Raw genomic sequence first — 20,053 nt, forward strand, 5'->3', positions numbered from 1 at the left:
GGTTGAGTTCATAGCCTTAGATAAAGCCGGTGAAGAAGTTGAATGACTTCGGAATTTCTTGGAAGACATTCCATTTTGGCCCAAACCGTTGGCACAAATATGCATACATTGTGATAGTCAAGCGGCAATTGGAAGGGCTGGGAGCGTTATGTATAACGGTAAATCTTGTCATATACGACGAAGACATAAAATCGTTAGGCAATTACTCTCTAGAAGGATTATCACAATTGATTATGTAAAGTCAAGTGATAATGTATCGGATCCACTTACAAAAGGCCTGACTAGAGAGGTAATTGAGAAATTATCAAGGGGAATAGGACTATGTCCGAGAACAAGTCATAGTGGCGGTAACTCTACCTAGAAGACTGGAGATCCCAAGATCTAGGTTCAAGGAGATCAAACAAAGTCATTAATGACGGTTCATTGTCAACTAAACTTTTAGTCCATTCTCGTGATGAGACAATGTTCAGTACCAAGGATAAAGCATTAAGGCTTTTTAATGATTTCTAAATTTGATACGGGGTATATCAAATAGTGTATCTACGGGATGACACGTTTAGGAATCACCTATGTAAGTATGAAGTGTTAGCCGCTTCAAGGAGAACTTTGTAAGGCTAGTTCTCTAGGCGATGTTCATGGCTGAAACGAACACAACAATGAAACCAAACACGGTTAAGGGTTGGTTGTGTGACTTATGGTTGTCTAGGTATACACCAAAGTTCGACGGTTCAAAGATATCAAATCTACCGATTGACCGAGTTACGGAAAGTTCAAAGGGAAACCTACTTATCCAGATGCAATTAATCCTTGCTTGCGAATCACACAGTTTTTCATGCATATTTCCGTGATATAGCCATTCCCCATTCATGTGGGGGATTGTTTAGATTTTAAGTATATGATATGATTAAAATAGGGTGAATGAGAAATTGAGGGAAATAAAATTTTAAGTTTCCCCCTTGGCAAAGGGACATTATCCCCTATTGGAAGAGGAAGAGGGTTTTTATGTGTATATAAGCAATTGCTCTTCTTCTAGCTCTTAAAGAGTTGAGAAGAAGGCAAGCCTCGCGCCGTCGTCATCGTCGCTCGCTCGGCTCGGCTTCGGCTTCGGATTTGGTCAAATGATTGATTATTTTTTTGGACCAAATTTATTTGTTAATAATAAAATATTAACAGAAATGTTATTAAATATTATTAATATTAAAAAATTAATATTTAATCCAATCCGTTTTTCAGTTGTGTAACTGAAAATTAAACTACCCTCTTCAATTTTCCCTCTTTATTGTTGAGTAAATAACCATTTATGTTATGGCATTTATGATGTGGCCGTTTTGCATAAACAACCATTTTGAAGAGTTGCACCTCTTTAGATTTCAGCCCAACTTTGGCTATAAATACAAGTCTATTCTGCTCAAAATTTTCATACGATTTTCTGAGTTTCTCCTCCTCCTTCTTCAGCATACTTTTAACATCAAACAAAGTAACAGTAAGTGTGATTTGCTACCGAACTTTGTGTTCGCAAAAATACTGGAGTTTGAAGTACCACTACACCGGTGTAATTCGTTCTATCCTAGGAGGAAATAATCCATAACCTTGGGTACTAGGAGGGGATTAAATTCCTTGAGGAAACACTGTGAATTCAGTGGGCTCGAATTAGTTTTTGTTATTTCGTTTACATTCTATTTATGTTATTTTATTTTCTCTAGAATTGTTTTACAAATACAGATTACTAACACTCATGGCTTAGAATCATAAAGAGAATTCCCTCTTTAAATGGTATTGAAACTGCAAAGAGACCATTTATAATAGAAGTAACACCTGCAAATAATATAAGACACTAAATAAAAAAATTAAAATATTTTAGAACAAAAACTTATGTATAAAGAGGAGAATATATATGATGCGATTGTATCCACACTTTTAAATTTATTTGATAAAATTATGTAAATAAATAATACTTGAAATATTATTGATAAATTTAATATCAAAATAATTACGAGAAAGTCGTACATTATAAAGTCAAGTTAAATTTCAAGAGTAATACAAAATTATATTCATTGTATTATATTAAATTGATAATTTATTAAAAGTTTATATAACAATTTAATAATATTAAGTAATGGTTAATACAATTAGATAAGCAAGGAACAAAAAAGAAATAAAATATTAATTTGTGGAAAATATAAAAATATAAGATTTACAATTAGAATTATGATGAGAAAAGTAGATTTACAAATATAAGGAAGAATATATATACTAATTATATTTCTCATGTAGAAAATTTTAGTTAACAAATAGAGCTCATAATATTATAATGAAAAATAAATAAATAGATACTATTAGGATATTATACATAAGATAAGAATATTATATATATAGCATAAATTAATAATTATTAAAAATATTGGTAGATTTTTTATAAAAATAATAAATCTCTTATACTTTTGATGAATTCAAAATTATAATTTAGTAAAAAAAATATTATATTATTATATATAATATAATACTATAATATTTTTCTTTACTAAATTATAATTTTAGTAAAAATATTATATTATTTAAATTTTCAGTAAACTACAAATGAGAAAACTAATCAAATACAGTAAAAAAGAAAGTACGAAAAGAGGGGAATAAAGACAATCTTATGATATTTATATTTTGAAACAATTAAAAATAAAATATAAATAAATAACACTCAAAAAGTTATTGATAAATTTAAACCATTGAAGAATTTTGAGCAGTATAACATAAGTTTAAAAAAATAAAAATATATTTAGAGTAAGAAAATATATATATCTATGTTACATTAAAAAAGTAATATCAAAATATTAAGCCAATTAATAAGTTAATAAAAAGTCGCATTAGTGAATGTATTATACTAAGTACTTGCTAATTTCATAAAAAATAAATAAGGAACAGATAGTTTATTTGATTATAATATGATGTGTATTCCTTGATTTTGTATATATTTTATTATATTTCTGCATGTTATATTAAATAATAAAATAGCAACTAAAATTTATTAAAATAATATGATATATTAAACCATAATTTTATAAGATTAATATTCTATCAAATTATTACACGTTCTAACACTAGTGTAGAAGAAGGTTAGGGATTATAGTCGATCACCTTCCGCACAACGAACGGTCTAACCAGAAATGCTTCTGTTGGTATATTTAAAGAGAAACTTTCAGAAACCACTATGTTTTAATGGTTATTAGCTAGTCGTAGCTATCATTTATTATATTACTTCCTATAGCTATATTTTCAGGTTTTTAAAGTGTATTCGATGTATTTAAGCTACTGTATTCATGAATACAGTAACATTTCTAGGCGTGAAATATGAGATTACAGCTAGACAAATTTTTGTATTCGACTGAATTCACGACGTGAAACAGGGGATTACAGGTACACAAATATTGTATTCGACTGTATTCGCGATATGTAACTATGAATATAGTAACGTAAATAGCGCAAATCGTGGTCTATTCAGCTAATTTTAAACGCAAAGTGAATCAATTAACACAATAAACTCCTAATATAACTCAACTAACTCAATTATAAGTCTGAATACATAAAGCCACCTGAATACATAAATTATATTAATTAAAAAAATATGAATACATTCATGGAATATAGCGAGATAGTGAATACAATGAAATACATGGAATACAGCGAGATACATTGAAATACAATGACAAAAAAGATAATGAACACAATGAAATACATATAATACATCGAGATACATTGAAATACAATGAAAAAACATCATCCGCAAAACTCTGAATACAGCGAGATACATTGAAATACAATGAAAAAAAGGTAACAGACTCTTCAAGTTGCTCAGTACCAAAACTCCGTCGTCTTTGTTCAAGAATAACCCTAATGTCGTCTCGTCGATAGCAGATTTCGACGAATTTTCACTTTGTTTCCATCAATAATCGATGAAATGAAATTGCTTTGATCGCCGGAGATTTTCAACGGAGGAATGGAATCAACCGGCTTTTTCGGCATCATAAATTTCAAAACATTGCAGTTCAAATTCATGACAAAGAGATGAGATTCGAAACTGTACAAACAAAAATACCTTTGAGAAGCTGTGTAAAAGTAAGCACCACGCTATCAAACGAACAAGAACTTCTAGAACTTTGCCGCCTAACATTCACAAATTACTGTTATAGCAGCATTACAAGATTGAAACATATGCATTGATAAAAACAATAAAAGACGATGTGGGTGAGAGCTTTCAGTTGCAGAGTCGTATTTTCTGGGGAAGATAACGACGTGTATCAAATTAGAGAGAGAGAACGTGGAGAGAGAAGTTTACATCAAATACGGTAATTATGTGAGAGAAAAATCTGAAAAAAGAGAGAGAAAAATAATAATTAGCGTATATAGTGGTTTAAGTGTAGATGTTAAATAGATATTTTGCTATAAACATTAAAAGATAGATATAAAATATAATTTTTTAAAATGATATTTATTTAAAATGATTAAGATGTTAAGCTAGTAAACATTCAATATTTAAATGGCCCAAGAACAACACCAAGCCCAATCCACAACCCATACTTTAGTCGTTTTTTTATTTATTTATAAAAATAAAAATATTTTATTTAGCAAACCCCATCCTCTAGGTCTACTATATAGTGGAGAATGTTTCCCGCCATTTTCAGTATTCGACGAAATTCTACAGGTCAGTTGCTTCATTGTTGAATCGCGAAACCAAAACAAAGCCATGGAAGTCGTCAGATCTCAGAGGAAATCTTCAGTGCCTAACGATGCCGTCTCGACTCTGCCTCTCTATCGTTCTGCACCTCCTCTTGAAGTCCGGCTCGAAGATTTTGAGTTTTATGCCATCGATCGCCTCCGCGGTAATTGAAATCTCTCCCCTTCATTCAATCATCCTCACTAGAAATGTCCGCAGATTTTCTCTCTGCGGACATTTCAACAGCATCTGTAAAATCTCGCGGCTTACCAGAAATGAATTAACTAAAATTTGTGCCTTATTTTCTTCTGATCTTTTTTACCGTTTCATTCATTTTTCGTTGATTATTCTCCAAGCATAAGTATGTTGATCTACTGATTTTTTTTTGCGCAAATTCTGTTGGCTAGAGGAAAAAAGAAAATTAAAGAAAAAGGAGAAACCAATTTCTAGTATTGTTATTGCTTGTTTTTTAAGGTGCCAAGACAATACCTTTTTTTTCCTTGTGAAATTATTTCGTAGGAGCTGATGCCTTAAACTAAGTATAAATGTTTACCTTCTATTATTCCATTTGGTATTTGACTGGAGATAGAGTTAAAGACATTAATTTAACTTATTTATCATATTAGTGATATTAAGTAATGGTTTGAAAGTGAGCTTGATACAGAAAAAATTGTATCTTAGTTAGATTTTGAATAGTCAAATAAATTTGAAATCTTGAATATTTTGAATGTTTTATAGGAGTAGAATATATTATTAATGATATGATGTCAAACCTTTTGCATCCTGTAATTGAAAGAATTTCGTATTAATTGAAACTAAGTGAGTTCTATCATTAAATGAACTTAGCCAAAGCCATTTCAGTTCTATAATATAGTTAATGGAGCTGTTGCTGTAGAAAAAGGGCAGCCCAGTGCACTAAGCTCCCGCTATGCGCGGAGTCCGGGGAAGGGCTGGACCACAAGGGTCTATTGTACGCATCCTTACCCTGCATTTCTACAAGAGGCTGTTTCCACGGCTCGAACCCGTGACCTCCTAATTCCCATAAGACCGTGGCCTCTTAGTCTCTCTCTCTCTCTATATATATTACATACATAAATTACTCATTTGTAGCATTAGCTTCGGATAATTCTCTTTTTAGTTAATTGATGGATATGATTTGTCTATATAATCCAGTTTTGAAAGGAATTTCGGATGGTTTATCCAGAGGAAAGAAGCCTGATGAGATGGAGAAATTGGTAACGATGTAGCTTTTCTTTAAAATATAGAATTATTTTTTCTGTCTCCCTATGTGCAGATTGATTTATTGGCTTCAATCTTAGGTGTATGATCTGTGGAAGGAAAATATGAGGCATCCGCAGGCATCCGAGGTTGTGAACAAGGACATAATTTCGCATTTTGTCTTGCGGCTTGTTTATTGCAGGACGTAAGTTGAGGCCATTGTGGTTTTTCTATTCTTAAATATCTTTGGTTCCATGTAATATGTGTCTGTGTGGTGGTGTGTGTATTTTTTTCACTTTGAACTTCATATGTTAGGGAGGAGTTGAGGAAATGGTTTCTGTCAATGGAGACTACCTTATTTCGGCACCGATTCTTGCATGAAAATCCTGAAGTTCAGGTTTGATAGCTACAAGCACCATTGTTGTCTCCTGGAAACATTTTTATGGTTCATGCTGATAATGTGTGGCACATAAATTTGGCTACAGAAGGCGCTATTCGCAGAGTTTGATCTTCCATACAAAGCTGTGAGCCGTGCTGAATACGAGGTAAATTTTATGTTAGCTTTTGGTACTTCTACGAGTGACTATTAGTTTACTTCCACAGCATTATGGCCAGGTTGTTCACCTTTTTCTGGAAATGATAAAACTTTTGGCCCTGAAAGACTGGTTGCTTTTGATGCAGACTGTGAAGGACATGCTGAACCAAGTTGCACGCTCCATAGGCCAAAGCAGTATTTCTCGATTACTTGCTTCTCCCTGTTTTTCAATTGTGAAGATCAATTTTTGTACTACTTTCATGCATTAACATTATGATATTGGTTTGTTGCAGCTGATGCGATCTTCTACAAGGTATTCCCTTGACTTGAAAACCCTTTAACTGCCCAACTTTGCTGAAAGAAAATGACAAAAGGAAGACAGCAAATGGATCTGCTCCAAACCCCTTAAGCCAAGTAAAACCTATACTGAAAGGAAGGAAAATTTACAGTATCTTTTCTTTAGCGTGTCAAAAGAAAGATCCATATGCACTGTCTTGTGCCGATAGCCTTATATTTTGGGAATCTGAGGATCATGGTGCGCTCAAAAGCCATGATATTTGTCATAACGAAGTACATCTGTTTATTCAATTGTAGATTTTCATGCTTGGCTCAGGCATGATATATGAGACATATGTCTTTTTATTTGTATTTGGACTCTAATATTGAAAAATATTAAATAATATTGCACAAGTCACTCTCTTATCTTGTAGTACTTAATGAGGTGATGCCTTCTGGGAGTTCTGGTTGATTTCCATTTTATTGTCTTGCATTTAACAATAAAGGTTCCATTTGAGGAGGTGCCAGAGCTTGTGGCGGGTCGACGGGTATTTATTAAGGAAGGGAATGCATATATTGCAATGAGCCAGGTAATTTAGTTTCTGGTTTATGGTGTAGAGTCCATGTCAATATTCTAATCTGAAATCTCAATATACAATTTCCCTGATGTGGCTTATTCTTACAGGTGGTTTCACTAGTTGTCACACAATTCCGCAGTCATCTTTCAAAAGCACTAGTGCTGACAAACAGGTTTATAGATACATGTTTGCTCTTCTCAGGGAAAGATAGGATGGAGTCAACCAATCATTCATTGATTAGAAATACCATTTTTGAATCTAATATGTTTTTCTTTGATTGTTTTAGAACTCTGTATTCCTAATAGGCATCTTGAAAATGAAGTTTTCCTTTCATCAACTGGATTTTCTGTAATGGTTTGAACTAGTTATAACACATTTAGAGTTAGAGAGTTGACGATTCCTTATTCTTTCATTTACCAAGACTATAATACTAGTTGTATATGTTCACTTCAATTATTTTTTCTATTCCTGGCAGAAGCATTCTCTGTGTGCTTTTTCTGCCTGTCAGCAATTAGCATGTGCATGTTCACTTTGACTTGTAGATTTCTTGTTATTTATTCTCTTATCTTCTCATGTTTGAGTATTTTTATGTTATGTTGTTGAGTAAATAATGATTGAGGGAATGCGTGCTTTTTCTTGACTTCAGGCAATATGGCTTTAAAATAAGGGCCTTGTTATGTTGAATAGAGTACAAGTGACATTCTGTTTTAGCATGATATTTTTGCCATGTCAAGATTACCTTTCATCTAATGAAAGTCAAAAACTTTACTATCCATTGGATTTTTAGAAGTTCATGCTTTTGGTTTCAGAAAATGGACATCGAGGATTAGAGAACAGGAGAAGGATCGTTTGACTCCTGTGAGTATTGAGCTACCTTGAAGCTGCACTTAAAAGAATTATATAACCTAATTTCCATTGTATTAATGTGACTACTGAACTAGCTCTTAAGTTGCACCTGAAATTTAGCACCTTTTTCTCTCATATTTGTCAGATTATTGAAGCTCTATCCACGAGTTATTTGGGTCCTGATTATAGCCAGGTATCTGCAACATCTGCCTTGTTATTTATTTCAACAGTTGAGGTTCTAGTTGTTTTTGGTTGACCAAATAAAACATTTACTGCAGCCAACAAAGCACACAGATATATCACTAAAAGACATTGATCAAATTGCTAAGAGTTCGTTTCCACTGTGTATGCATCATCTTTTCGGGAAGGTTAGAACTTCATCAAGGAACTAACTTTATGTTATTTTGAATTGCCTTCAATGTTAAAGTGATCGCATGTTCCTTGTACATCTTAGTATTTTTTGAATTTTTATAATACACTTTTCAGTCTTTGTCATTTGTTTCCGTGTATGACCTACAATACCTATTGCAGCTAAGAGAGGATCATCATCTGAAGCATGGTGGCAGGATGCAACTTGGTCTATTTCTCAAGGTCACATTATTGGGTTTGATACGCATTTGTGTTGACTTTGTGTAATTCATAAAAAGATTCTAACTATTTATTTAAAGATCTAGAATAATGATGGAGGTTTTGCTGCTCTAAGCATGTCATATTTTATTCTGTTCGACTTGCACATCAGTATCATCAACTTTGTGTAATGTACTACATTTTTTTTTTTTTTTTTGCGTTTGGTGATTTATCTATGTAAAAGCATAATAACATCGTTGGTTTTTTTGACCTTATACAGAAAAAAAAAGCTGTATTCTTTTGCTTTTGTGATTCTATAATTGGTTTTGAATTTTTAATTGATTTAATTCAGTATGAATCTTAAAAGAAAACTGCCACAAAAGTGGTGCTCCAACCAATACTTCCTGCTTGTCAAATATCCTGTTGTGTACGAGCATACAAGAAAGTCGATGCTTGATAAAAGTATAAAATTATTATTCAATTTATGAGCAGCAATGATTCAAATTTAACATATGTATTTTGTGAGAGAAAGCGGGGAAGTTTGAGGACTTCTGAAACCTGGAAAGAGGTAAGACACATGGTTCTAAGATATTGTCTTGTGAGAATAGAGTGAGCTGTATAAAACAATTTTTCTCTGCAGTGTTGGATCAAGGGAGCAGGTCTGAATTTGAAAGTCTTGTTAGGTTTTGGGGCTATAATGTTGTCAATAGTAGCTTTAAACTAGTGTCTGATTCTTTTACTTGAACCAACATGGCTTTGGCACCATAAATATAAATATGAGTTTCAAGATTTGTGAAACAAATTGTCAAAAGTTTGTTTCTTCACTTCTGAAAGTGTCTTAGTTTTACTTGTAGGGTATGGGATTGAAGTTGGATGATGCCCTTGCATTTTGGAAAGCTGAGTTCTCCCCGAAGGTGAGGATAGTGTTGTTCTTCTCGTTTGCTTTCTTTTTCTCTGCATGGACAGGCAGTGATCCGGGTATTAAATTTATTCTGTTTCTGCTTTCAAGCTTTTATTTTGGAATAGAAACTGCTATTAACCAAGGGAAGGTGAATATAGTTCATTTATTTTGTTGCTTGTCTTATTCCCTGACTACCATTATTACTTATAAGCTGTTCAAAGCTGGAGTCTACAATGCACGATTTTTTATTGTACTGTAGTTAGCTGTATGTATTCCCTCTTAATACATTCCGAATAGTTTCTTATACTAAAAGATGTAAAAGGACTGAGTAGCATCCGCTGAACCTGCATCCTTCTTCTCATATCATATATGAACATGACTAAATGTGAGGCAACTATCAGAATATATTAACTACTACAGATGCAATGCTGTTAACATCATTCTTTGGAAACACTTTTTCCCAAACTCTATTGGTTTAGCTATACTGCAACTTGCCTCTATTTAGAAAGAGAGATATAATGCGCATTATGAATTCCACGATGTTTTTCATTTCTCTTGGATATGAGGTGTATAATCTCTTTTGTAATTTCTTTTGTAGGTTGGTGCTGAAAGATTTGATAAAGAATATGCATACAGCATAAGGCACAGCTATGGAAAAGAAGGAAAAAGAACGGTGAGTAACTTATTCAAAGTTGCATTTCTTTGAGTAACTTATTCAAAGCTGCATTGCTTAATGATGTTGAAGTTTGTGAAGTCTTGGTAGGTATATGAAATTTTGTGATGGTGGTCTTGGTTAGTAAAAGGATTTTGCTCTCCATTAGAGTATGATCACAGCCCTCGTGCTGTATTGCAGTGACAACCTTGAAAACGAGGGGAGGACAAAGGTTTCTGTCAACCACCAAGAAAAAGAAATTAAATTCCAAATATTCTATCGGTTCCACATATCTCTCATTTCTGTTTTATCTCAAGTGAGGAATAAAGTTGAAGAAAGTGGCGCTGGTCAATCTTCTTTTAGTTCTTTGACTCCTTTGCATCTTGAGAAAAAGCAAAGCTGTATAATTATTTCAAGAATCTGCAAAATTCATAGAAAAGAGAAGATGAGGAAGAAATCATTCTCACACCTTTTGCTAATACCTTTTGAGCTTTGTAATCTTTTCTGCTACTTTCTCACCACCCGTTCTCTGTTGCTGGAACCAATGCAGGATTATACACCTTATTCTTGTCAAAAGATTATATCATCAACACCTGGAGTTGGAGATCATCATGGCTGTCCATATCGTCATTTCAGGTCAAAACTTTTCTGGGGTTTGTGTGTGACATTGTTCTCTTAAAGTTAGCAAGTGTGCATTTTTTTTTGTGGTTGAGGGGTGGGAGGGGTGGGCAGGGGGGTTGGTTAAATTAGTACATGCTGCTATTAAACACCAACAACTTGAAATACTCCTCTCTCCTTTTCCTCTCTGAAAAGAGGGCCTTTTCAAACTTTTTTTCATCCCTTCTTTTCACCCTGCGGAGCAACTTTTATTTTCTTTGCTTATAACTTCATGATGTTTAGCATTTCCTAGAATAATGAACAAGGGAAAAATCTAAAGGTCTTACATTCTTTAACAACGATTTGCAAAACAATGTCAAATTGTTTGTTATCTAAGTCTCTAAGCATTCATTTGCTATCTAACTTTAGAATGTCAAAATTATGGCATGAGGACTTTATTGATAATGTTGAATAAGTGGCTGTTGTATATAGTTTTAAATAAATAAAAAAAAAATAGTTACGTTTCATTGGGTGTTACCTGCCTCCGCTTTCCGCTACGTATCAATGGTGATTAATTGTCATCTTAAAAAAGAAAAAAAATACTGAAATTCCACAGGGCTTGGCGGTTGTTTATTTGGTACAAGCATAACCACGTCATCCGACATGAGAAGCGTGGTTTATGTGTGACATGCAGGCCTGTAGATTCTTTTGTTTGATCACTCGTGTGTGCCCGCAGAGTTATCACTGGCAAAGCGCATTTTCAGTCTTGAATATAAAATTTTGATATTTCTTTCCCTCTTAAGTTGCATTTCAGAAGTGTGGAGTTTGTATTTAACATTTCCTAACTCAATTGATGGGATCTCCAAAATTAGATGCTGGCAAATATCTATATATTATTAGGAGAGGAAAAAACCCTCTCCTTAAGCCAAGTGACAACCTTAAAATTAGCCACTTATAATATATTAACTAATTAACTATTAACTAATAACTAATTCAGCCATATGGTGTAACCAGAAAAAGCCACATTAACTTATTTCTTAATTAATTAATATTAAATAACTAAATTAAATTATTAGAAATTTTACTATATAATACTTAAAAATATTATTTTTTAATTTACATAATTTAATAATTTCGAGTATTATTTTAAATTAAAATAAATATTTATATCAAGATTAAAAAATCACACATTGATCTATATTATATTAAAGGACATAAATGGATAATGATACTAAATGATGAGGAAAGTTAATGAAGGCCACATGAAAGCATGAAATACTATATATTAGGTAACATAATAGCAATAATTAAAAAATCAAAAACATTTAAAATTAGAAATAGAAGGGAAAGAGGATTTGAACTTGAGATTAGATTCAAATTATGGTAAAAATGCTCAAACAATGGATAGGACCACAAAATTAAAGTTTTACTAGATAAATAAAAATAATAATTGGATACAAATTAAAATATTAAGAATACAAAATAAATGTCTCATGTAGATAATTTAGTAACGAAAATAAAAGTTAAACTTTTATCCTGAAACTAAAAGAGAAAGAAATTTTAATTGCATGTGATATAAACTAATTATAAGAAAATACAATAGATTTAAAATTTGCTAATTAAAAAAACTTATGTATTCAATATTTTAGACTAATTCAATGTTATGACTTAAAATAAAATGTGATATTACATATTTTGATTATTGGTAAAATATCAATATAAAAAACTAATTAAAATTTCATAATAGGGATAAAAATATATAAAGAGGAAAATAAAGAAAGTGTGAGAATATTTATACTTTGAATTAATTTAAGGATAAGTATATTAAATAATTAAATAATACTCAAAAATATTAGTGATAGATTTAAATGACGAAAGAGTTCTGAGTAAGAGAATAAAAGTATAAAAATACATTAAATTTTAGGAATAAAAATTTATATTTATATATGATTATCAAAAGGGTAATGATAAGTAAATTGATAAGCTAATAAAAGATCACATAACAATATAACAATATTAGGTAATGAATAATGCAATAACTATAAGCAAAGATTAAAGAGAGATTTTTTTGTGGTGAAAATGTAGAAGGATAAGACTTATTCGACTTTGAAGTAAAACATAAAGTGGTAGTAAGAATTTTGTTAAAATAATATCGACCACGGAATAAATGCAAGTACTAAGATCAAGATTGTTACAGATATAAAAAAGAAATATGTTATCCAGTACGTGATGTGAGAAACAGTTTCATGTCCTGCTTCTTAGGTGATATCTACCGATTATATGTAATTTTTATCCGGAGGGTTTAAATTTTAAGGTAAGTTGCATATAATCCAAATAACCCAAATCATAATTTGATATTTGTGTCCGCGCATCGCGCGGGTACTAATACTGGTTATTATTTTATTGGGAGAAAACATACTCTCAGAGTGAGCTTTTCTTACCCTGGAAACATTCAAAATGTTGATACTTTCTTTAACTTCACTCCAAAAGATTACGGGTAATGTCTAAACTTCGTGATATTAGCTCGACATTTTCCACATTTCCAACTTCGAACTTATAAAAGCTTCACAGGAGGTGTCTCTGTTAGTCTTCCTCAGGCTTTTCCTGTCAGTCTCTGTATAATGACGCAACTGGTGACAATTGGCTTGCACCCAGGAACTCAAATTTCTAATCTTGACAAACTGTTCTGGTATTTCAAAAATCGAATATTGGTGGCAATTATTTCTCATTATCTGGCAAAATTTGCTTCAACAGTGAGGAGAATTTGAGAGCTGCGCTGACCAGGATGGGAGTAGGCAATCGAGCAGTCGAGGATATGTTAGACAAAGTTCGAAATAGACACTATCAGGTTAGTGTATACTTTTATGTCTTGCAACTGCTTTAGTCCCCCTTATCTATTAATTATGATCATAATAATTTGCAGTTGGCTTGTACTTTGACCTTTGAAGCTGTTCATGGTTCATCGTGTGATGCGGGGATTAACCATCCAAATCAGTACTATAACGACAGCCGAAAGATCTTAGAATCACCAGTAAGTTCTTCAAAATGGAGTAAAAATCTTTGCTTTTGTTTCCTATACCTACTCTACGTAGAGCTATGTTATGAATTCCTGTAATATGCCAAATTCCCTTAGGGTGTTTAATCATTGTTTATTGATTTGTAAGTACTTCGAACTAAATTGATCACCTCAATATTCTGCTCCTTCTAAGTTCTAGTTGGAACACTATATTTTGTATTTCCACATTTTTATGCTGAGCAAGCATTTGCTCAAGGTGTACATGTGATATAAAGAAAAACTACTGCTTGTGATGGACTCAACCTTTTTACTTGGGAAGTATTTATACTTTATGCACAGTTGCTAGATTCTTGTTAGGACATTGTTCTGTAACTGAACCAATTTGGATTTACTTGGAAAAACTACAGCCTTAGACTCATATCCTACTTTCTCAACAAAACAATGTAAATTCCAGATTTAACTGGATCAAGTTTATTGTTTTAACATGGAAGGAGAAGGTTTTCTTCTCCAGGAGGGAAGCCAGGTGACCTAAATCTGGTGTTCTGCTCCCTAGTCTGAACAGAATATTACATCAAAAGGACGCGTAGGGATTAATACTGCCATTGAGTGATCATTATTTTGCTATATGTATATATATCTTGCCATCAACATCTTTGCTGCGAGAGAGAGTGGGAGGGGAAAATAGGACAGAGTAGTTAAGTGCTCTGCTATCAGAGGGGTTGGGATTTGGAGTTTTAACTAACTCTTGTCTTGGGGTCTTTGCATGTTACCTTAGAATCCATGCACAATAGCAACGGAAATGATGCTTAAATGATCAGTATCTAATTTCTAATATATCCACCCTATTTGTTGGATAAATTCAATAGGATCAAATTTTGTTCCCATAGCGAATTAAAAAGTTTTATCCGTGATGCACAGACCATGTTCCAGTTCCCAAAAGAGCCTAGATATTAAAAGTTGTATATCTAGTGTTGATATTCCGGCAGACCAGGGTTGCTGTCTGCATATTGATTTTTGTCTCAATAAGATTTTTGCTCTTTTCAAAGATTGAGCTTTCCAGACGTTCCTTTGCCAATCCAGTTTGGTTCATCTGCTGTAACTTTACCTTTTCTGAGTGGAAATAGTACTTGCCATGCATACTTATTCCTTGGTGTTTTCATAAAATTGTTCTGGAGAATGTGTTCTTCCATTGATATTGCCATCTAAAGTTGACACTTGACAGCATAATCATATTCAGGATCTTTGCTTAGACCATGAGGTGAATAGTTTGCATTAACCGGTATCACTATGATCTTTGGTTGAGTTGCACTGACAATTGTTAATATTTAAACTAATTATGCCCTCTTCCATTACCAGTTTTAGCATAACGTATTCCTTCTTTCCATCATTATCACTTGCAGAACAATTCCAGCAACCCATGAAACACAGAAGCTTTGACACAAGGGGAGTTAAACGCTTTTGCCCTCCTAATGTGAGAATCTTACCATTTTCTCTCTCTCTCTCTCTCTCTCTCTCATTTTGCTACATGGACATTTTAAAGAGAATGAAATTGAAATGATATAAGATCCAATTGAATGACTGCAAGATGAAGTCAAAACAGAGAGACAGAGGCCATTGCTGTGACTTTTTTAATAAGGTTAAGTAATTCATTAATTTGACAAATACCCCATATACAAGTAGTATACCAAAAAGTAGAGAACATACACCAAAATATGTTCTCTATACATGAAACTCGATCTTCTATATAAACAAGACTGCACAGGTGCAAGAAAAAATAAGAACATTAAGCTATTCCTCATAGTACACAGTTGTTGTTTATCCCTTTAAAGACTCCTATTTCTCTCTTTTGGCATGACCCGCAATATTCATGCTTGACGTTTCCTCTTCTTCTAAAGGCCTCTGCATCCTTTATTAATCCTGGTAACATCCTTGCACCCTAAAGCAGTTAAATACCTATGTTGCTCGGACTCTCCGGAAATGTTACTGGGTGCGTGCCGGATCCTCCAAAAATAGTGTATTTTTGGAGGATCCGACACGGGTGCGGCATCATTTTGGAGAGTCCGCGCAACATAGTTAAATACTACACAATGCACTCAAGCCAACTTGACAACTAGATCTTGCCAAATATTGCGCTAAGGCCCCAATCATGATCTTTAATATGAAGAAAGAAGCTCAAGTAGCACATGAATACCATGTATAAATATATGTTCGTGATATAAGGCATGGCTACAATCAAATTGTGTATATCAACAATTTCAAGAATAGCCCTTCATGCTCAATTAAGATGTCATATTTTTAAACATGATTTCTAGCATGGATAATTAAACTCATATAGTTTTAGAAGCATATAAAATATTAGTCAAGAAGGTCACAAAATTCAACAAGGCACAAAGAAGCATATAATCTATCCCGAGCATGGACAACCCTAGCACATGCATATACGCTCGTCACCTCGCAGATGCATCACCCCTGCATGTAGCAAACAATGACATTTGTTAGGAAAAATTCCCTCAAAACAAAGCAAGGCAAGACCTTAACTCATTCCGGAACAAGTTCAACAACCTAAAACAACTTTCCTTAGAAATTCATTAAAGTGATCAAAACCTAGTCAAGTATCATCTAAGGAAGTCAATAATACTAAAGGAAACATCCCCAATTAATGAAGGTTCAATCTTTGATGAAATCCCAAAAGTCAACAAAAAGTCAACCCGGACCATCATGGTCTAAATCCGAAATCGAGACCAAATCCCGACTCCATATCCCCACGAGTCCAAATCTATTATTGGTTTCAAGATTCGATCTCAAATTAAGGTCCAAATCCCAAAATTAGCTCTCGTAAATTCAAACCCAAAAACCCAGTTTCTACACTTTAAAATCCTAGATTTAGGGATAAAAGTTTATGAGGAATCATGATATATAATCAAAATTAAGTTAAAAATACTAATCTTAGCAGTTGGGGTGAATATCCCTCCAAAAATCGGCTCCTTCCAGGGTCTAGGTGTCAAAAATGGTGAAAATGAGGTCAAATCCCATTTCTAACATTCAAATACCCAGGCGAGTGTGTGCATCGCGTTCGCGACACGTACCTCGCGTTCGCGAAGGCAAAGGTCTACAGCTGTTGCATTCCCGCTCCTGTTGTCACGTTCACGATAGTTATTCCCTCTGTCAGCCTTCGCGTTCGCAAAGGTCAATCCCCATAACTTCGCGTTAGTGTCCCTCCCTTTGCGTTCGCGAAGTACTGCAAAACATAGGCAGATCAACTGCTACAAAATGGACTTAAATGGTCCGAAACCATCCCGAAATTCACCCGATCCCCTAGGGACCCCATCCAAACAAGTATATAAACCTATCATAACTTGTCGTAAGCTCAAAACATCAAAACAACATTAAAAAATCAAGAACGAAGCATCAAAACTCAAGAATTTCAAATGTTCATAACTCAAATTTCTAACTTTCGACTAGAAGCGCCAAAATGACCTCGGGTCACCTGAGACCCGAACCAAACATACGTACAAGTCCAAAATCATAATACGGAGCTTACGGAACCATCAAATCAGCAATCCTGAGTTATTTACACAAAAGTCAAATATTGGTTAACTCCAACCACTTAAAGCTTCCAAATTGAATTCTTCTACCATAACTCTTCTATAACCTCCAAAAATCAAAACCAACCATGCGGGCAAGTCATGAAATATCAAATGAACCTATTAGAAGCCGTAAATCGCAAAATGGAGCGCTAGAACTCAAAACGACCATTTGGGTCATTACTAAAGCACCATTGTCTCGGCAAAATAGTAGGTGAATGCCTATCACACTATTTTGTCACCCGTCGAAGCAGTGAAAGCTCTCAAGTAACCTCCTGTCACAGTTCTGGTCATCATTTTACGACATGCTTCAGTTGCAAAATATAAGAGAAAACGGTCTCCCTCTCCCAGGTCCTCAGCTATCAAAGAGTACACATGGGCTTCTGCTCTCTAGTTCTCCACAATAGTCTGACTACAGTTACTAAATCCCAAAAAAGAACCCTTCTTTTACTGGAAGTACATGGACCGAATTGAGCAGAGTGGATATAGGATCCATATCAATCTCAACTAGTTCATGGCATTTCGAATTGGACATCCTTCTTGATCCAATTTGAGTGGAGCCCACGTAAATATGCACATTTCTCCTTGTGTACTGCAACTGATCCTTTGTAACTAAATGACTTTGACGGAAGAAATTAAGCATGGTGGTTCACTTTCATGGTTTAATTCCTACAGGTCATAGGAGTTTATGACTTGAGAGTCAGAATGAGTGGCTGTATGGATTTCTTTGATGGCTACCAAATATTTACCTCATCCTACTTGGACTATACATGCCATTTTTCCGTTGCTATAAAAGACTAATAATCAGGAAAAATATCATCATTATAACTAGATGATTTTGACTTTCCTACATGTCAAAATAAAAAGGATGATCCTGATATTGCTTCATCTCGATTATGTTGGAAATTTGCCTTTTCAGGTGACATACATCATGAGATCCACTGGTCCTAAAATTGATTACCTGTGTATATTTCTGGTACGAGTGATCAGTAAGATTTTAAATTGATTACCTATGTATATTTCTGGTGCGAGTGATTGGTAAGATTTTGTGAGTTGTCAATTCCAACTGCTAAAGAAATCTGTATGGTAATGACTGCTATGAACTCTATTGAAGGTTTCTGGTATCCAATTTAGCAAAGAGCAAATTTTCGACTCTGTTTCTCTTTTGCTTTTGTTCAAACTTCATTTTAAATCACAAAAGAGACAAAAGACCAAGGTCATCTAGGGTAAGCTATTCCTGTCATGTCTGCTTGGACCACACCTTGTTTCCCATGAGCTGTGTCAGCTCCGTGGCTCTCTTCTGGTCAAGAATCAGCGTATATATTTGCTTCCTTGAGGATATGATTGATCAGAACCAGTAGCCGTATGCTAGTAATAACCAGTTTGCAGAACTTGCCTAATGGGGTGATATTGATTAGTCTGGTTCTTGATGAGGCTAAAGCCGTTTGACACTCGATTCAGTTGGCAAGGGTAGCTCCTCTCAGGTCCTTCCTTTTCAAGTATTTGCACTCCATATTTTGATAAAACCTTATTGTCCACATTTCTCCACTAGACGGGTGGCTTTTCCAGATATCATAGTATTTGATCCATTTGCTATTTTGGAATTGGTCAGAGCTACCATATTTGCTAACTAAGAAATAGTAATTTTATTTAATTATTTAGACTGGATTTCTGGATTTGCCTTTTACAGAATAATTAAATGCTACGTTGCTAGGACTCACCACTTTGGATGCCGCACCTATGTTGACCTGACGTGGGTGTAGGTGTGAGATATGCATTGGATATATTCAACAAATTTTGGGTATTTTGACTAAAATCGACGGAGAAATTCGGAAAAGTTACAATGATTTTTTAAATTAAAACAAAAGATAGGGTGAAATTCAAGAAAATGGAATAGCTTGTAATAGAGATTGTCATTTTTCCCAATTGCATTGAGGTGTATTTTTCTTGAAGGTTTTAATATTAGCAATGGATTTGTAACCATGTTTATGTACATACATGTATTTTGACATTAGCGTTTACCCTAGTTGTGAATGCAACGATGCATGTGCTAACACCATAGACATCTGGCAGGAATACAACATCGCCAACATGAATCGTGCTAGACAATGTCCTAACAAACTATTTCAATAGCGTTTATGTCTTTCTAAGATTAAACAAGCTTACATTCACGAAAGAGGATACAAGAATCAACAAACAAGGTTGGAAGGTGAATAGAAAACAAATAGTAACTAAATTTGTAAAAGAGAAATGGAGATAGAACGAAGAGAAACGTTAGTTGTAAGGCTTTAGTAGTAGAAGGCTTGCTAATGATTAGCTAAATAAAGTAGGTAATCATCACTAATGATAAGAGGTTTAGACAAGAATAGGTTCTGATGATTTTTTAAGGCAATACACACGCCCTATCTATAGGCAAGAGGGAGGAAGCCATTTGTTACAATATTTCAGGCATCTGCCACTTCTCTAATCAAGAGACCTAGTGTCAAAAAATATTTGAAATATTGCCATAAGTCCAACAATTATGCGACCTGAGTGCCGTTATAGCGAGTCTCAAAAGGGCAATCTTTTCGTTTTTCTG

General features: G+C 33.8%; 1 protein-coding gene across 2 annotated transcripts; it reads left to right on the top strand.

Annotated features, from left to right (window-relative positions):
- The first annotated feature begins 4,648 nt into the window (after positions 1 to 4,648).
- LOC104239454 (probable DNA primase large subunit) lies at positions 4,649 to 18,630 on the top strand. Of its 2 annotated transcripts, none has more exons than XM_009794084.2 (20): positions 4,649 to 4,871; positions 5,879 to 5,940; positions 6,025 to 6,128; positions 6,239 to 6,320; positions 6,409 to 6,468; positions 6,605 to 6,653; positions 6,752 to 6,771; positions 7,241 to 7,324; positions 7,420 to 7,484; positions 8,122 to 8,170; positions 8,304 to 8,351; positions 8,437 to 8,526; positions 8,690 to 8,749; positions 9,580 to 9,639; positions 10,225 to 10,299; positions 10,829 to 10,914; positions 13,630 to 13,723; positions 13,799 to 13,906; positions 15,292 to 15,362; positions 18,395 to 18,630. In XM_009794084.2, the coding sequence occupies exons 1-19, from the start codon at positions 4,736 to 4,738 to the stop codon at positions 15,310 to 15,312; spliced, it is 1,353 nt and encodes a 450-aa protein (XP_009792386.1). In that variant the 5' UTR covers positions 4,649 to 4,735; the 3' UTR covers positions 15,313 to 15,362; positions 18,395 to 18,630. The 2 variants fall into 2 exon arrangements, with proteins under 2 accessions (XP_009792386.1, XP_009792387.1); XM_009794085.2 differs by having other exon boundaries at positions 4,653 to 4,871; positions 13,824 to 13,906.
- The last annotated feature ends 1,423 nt before the right edge of the window (positions 18,631 to 20,053 follow it).

This window comes from Nicotiana sylvestris, chromosome 12 (genome assembly GCF_000393655.2).
Source record: "Nicotiana sylvestris chromosome 12, ASM39365v2, whole genome shotgun sequence".
NCBI lineage: Eukaryota > Viridiplantae > Streptophyta > Magnoliopsida > Solanales > Solanaceae > Nicotiana > Nicotiana sylvestris.

Excerpts from the sequence above, each read along its gene's own strand:
- LOC104239454 (XM_009794084.2), top strand. The coding sequence starts at position 4,736 with ATGGAAGTCGTCAGATCTCAGAGGAAATCTTCAGTGCCTAACGATGCC. Across the intron at positions 6,654-6,751 it reads ACGCTCCATAGGCCAAAGCA|CTGATGCGATCTTCTACAAG; the intron begins GTATTTCTCGAT and ends GGTTTGTTGCAG. Across the intron at positions 10,915-13,629 it reads TGTCCATATCGTCATTTCAG|TGAGGAGAATTTGAGAGCTG; the intron begins GTCAAAACTTTT and ends TTGCTTCAACAG.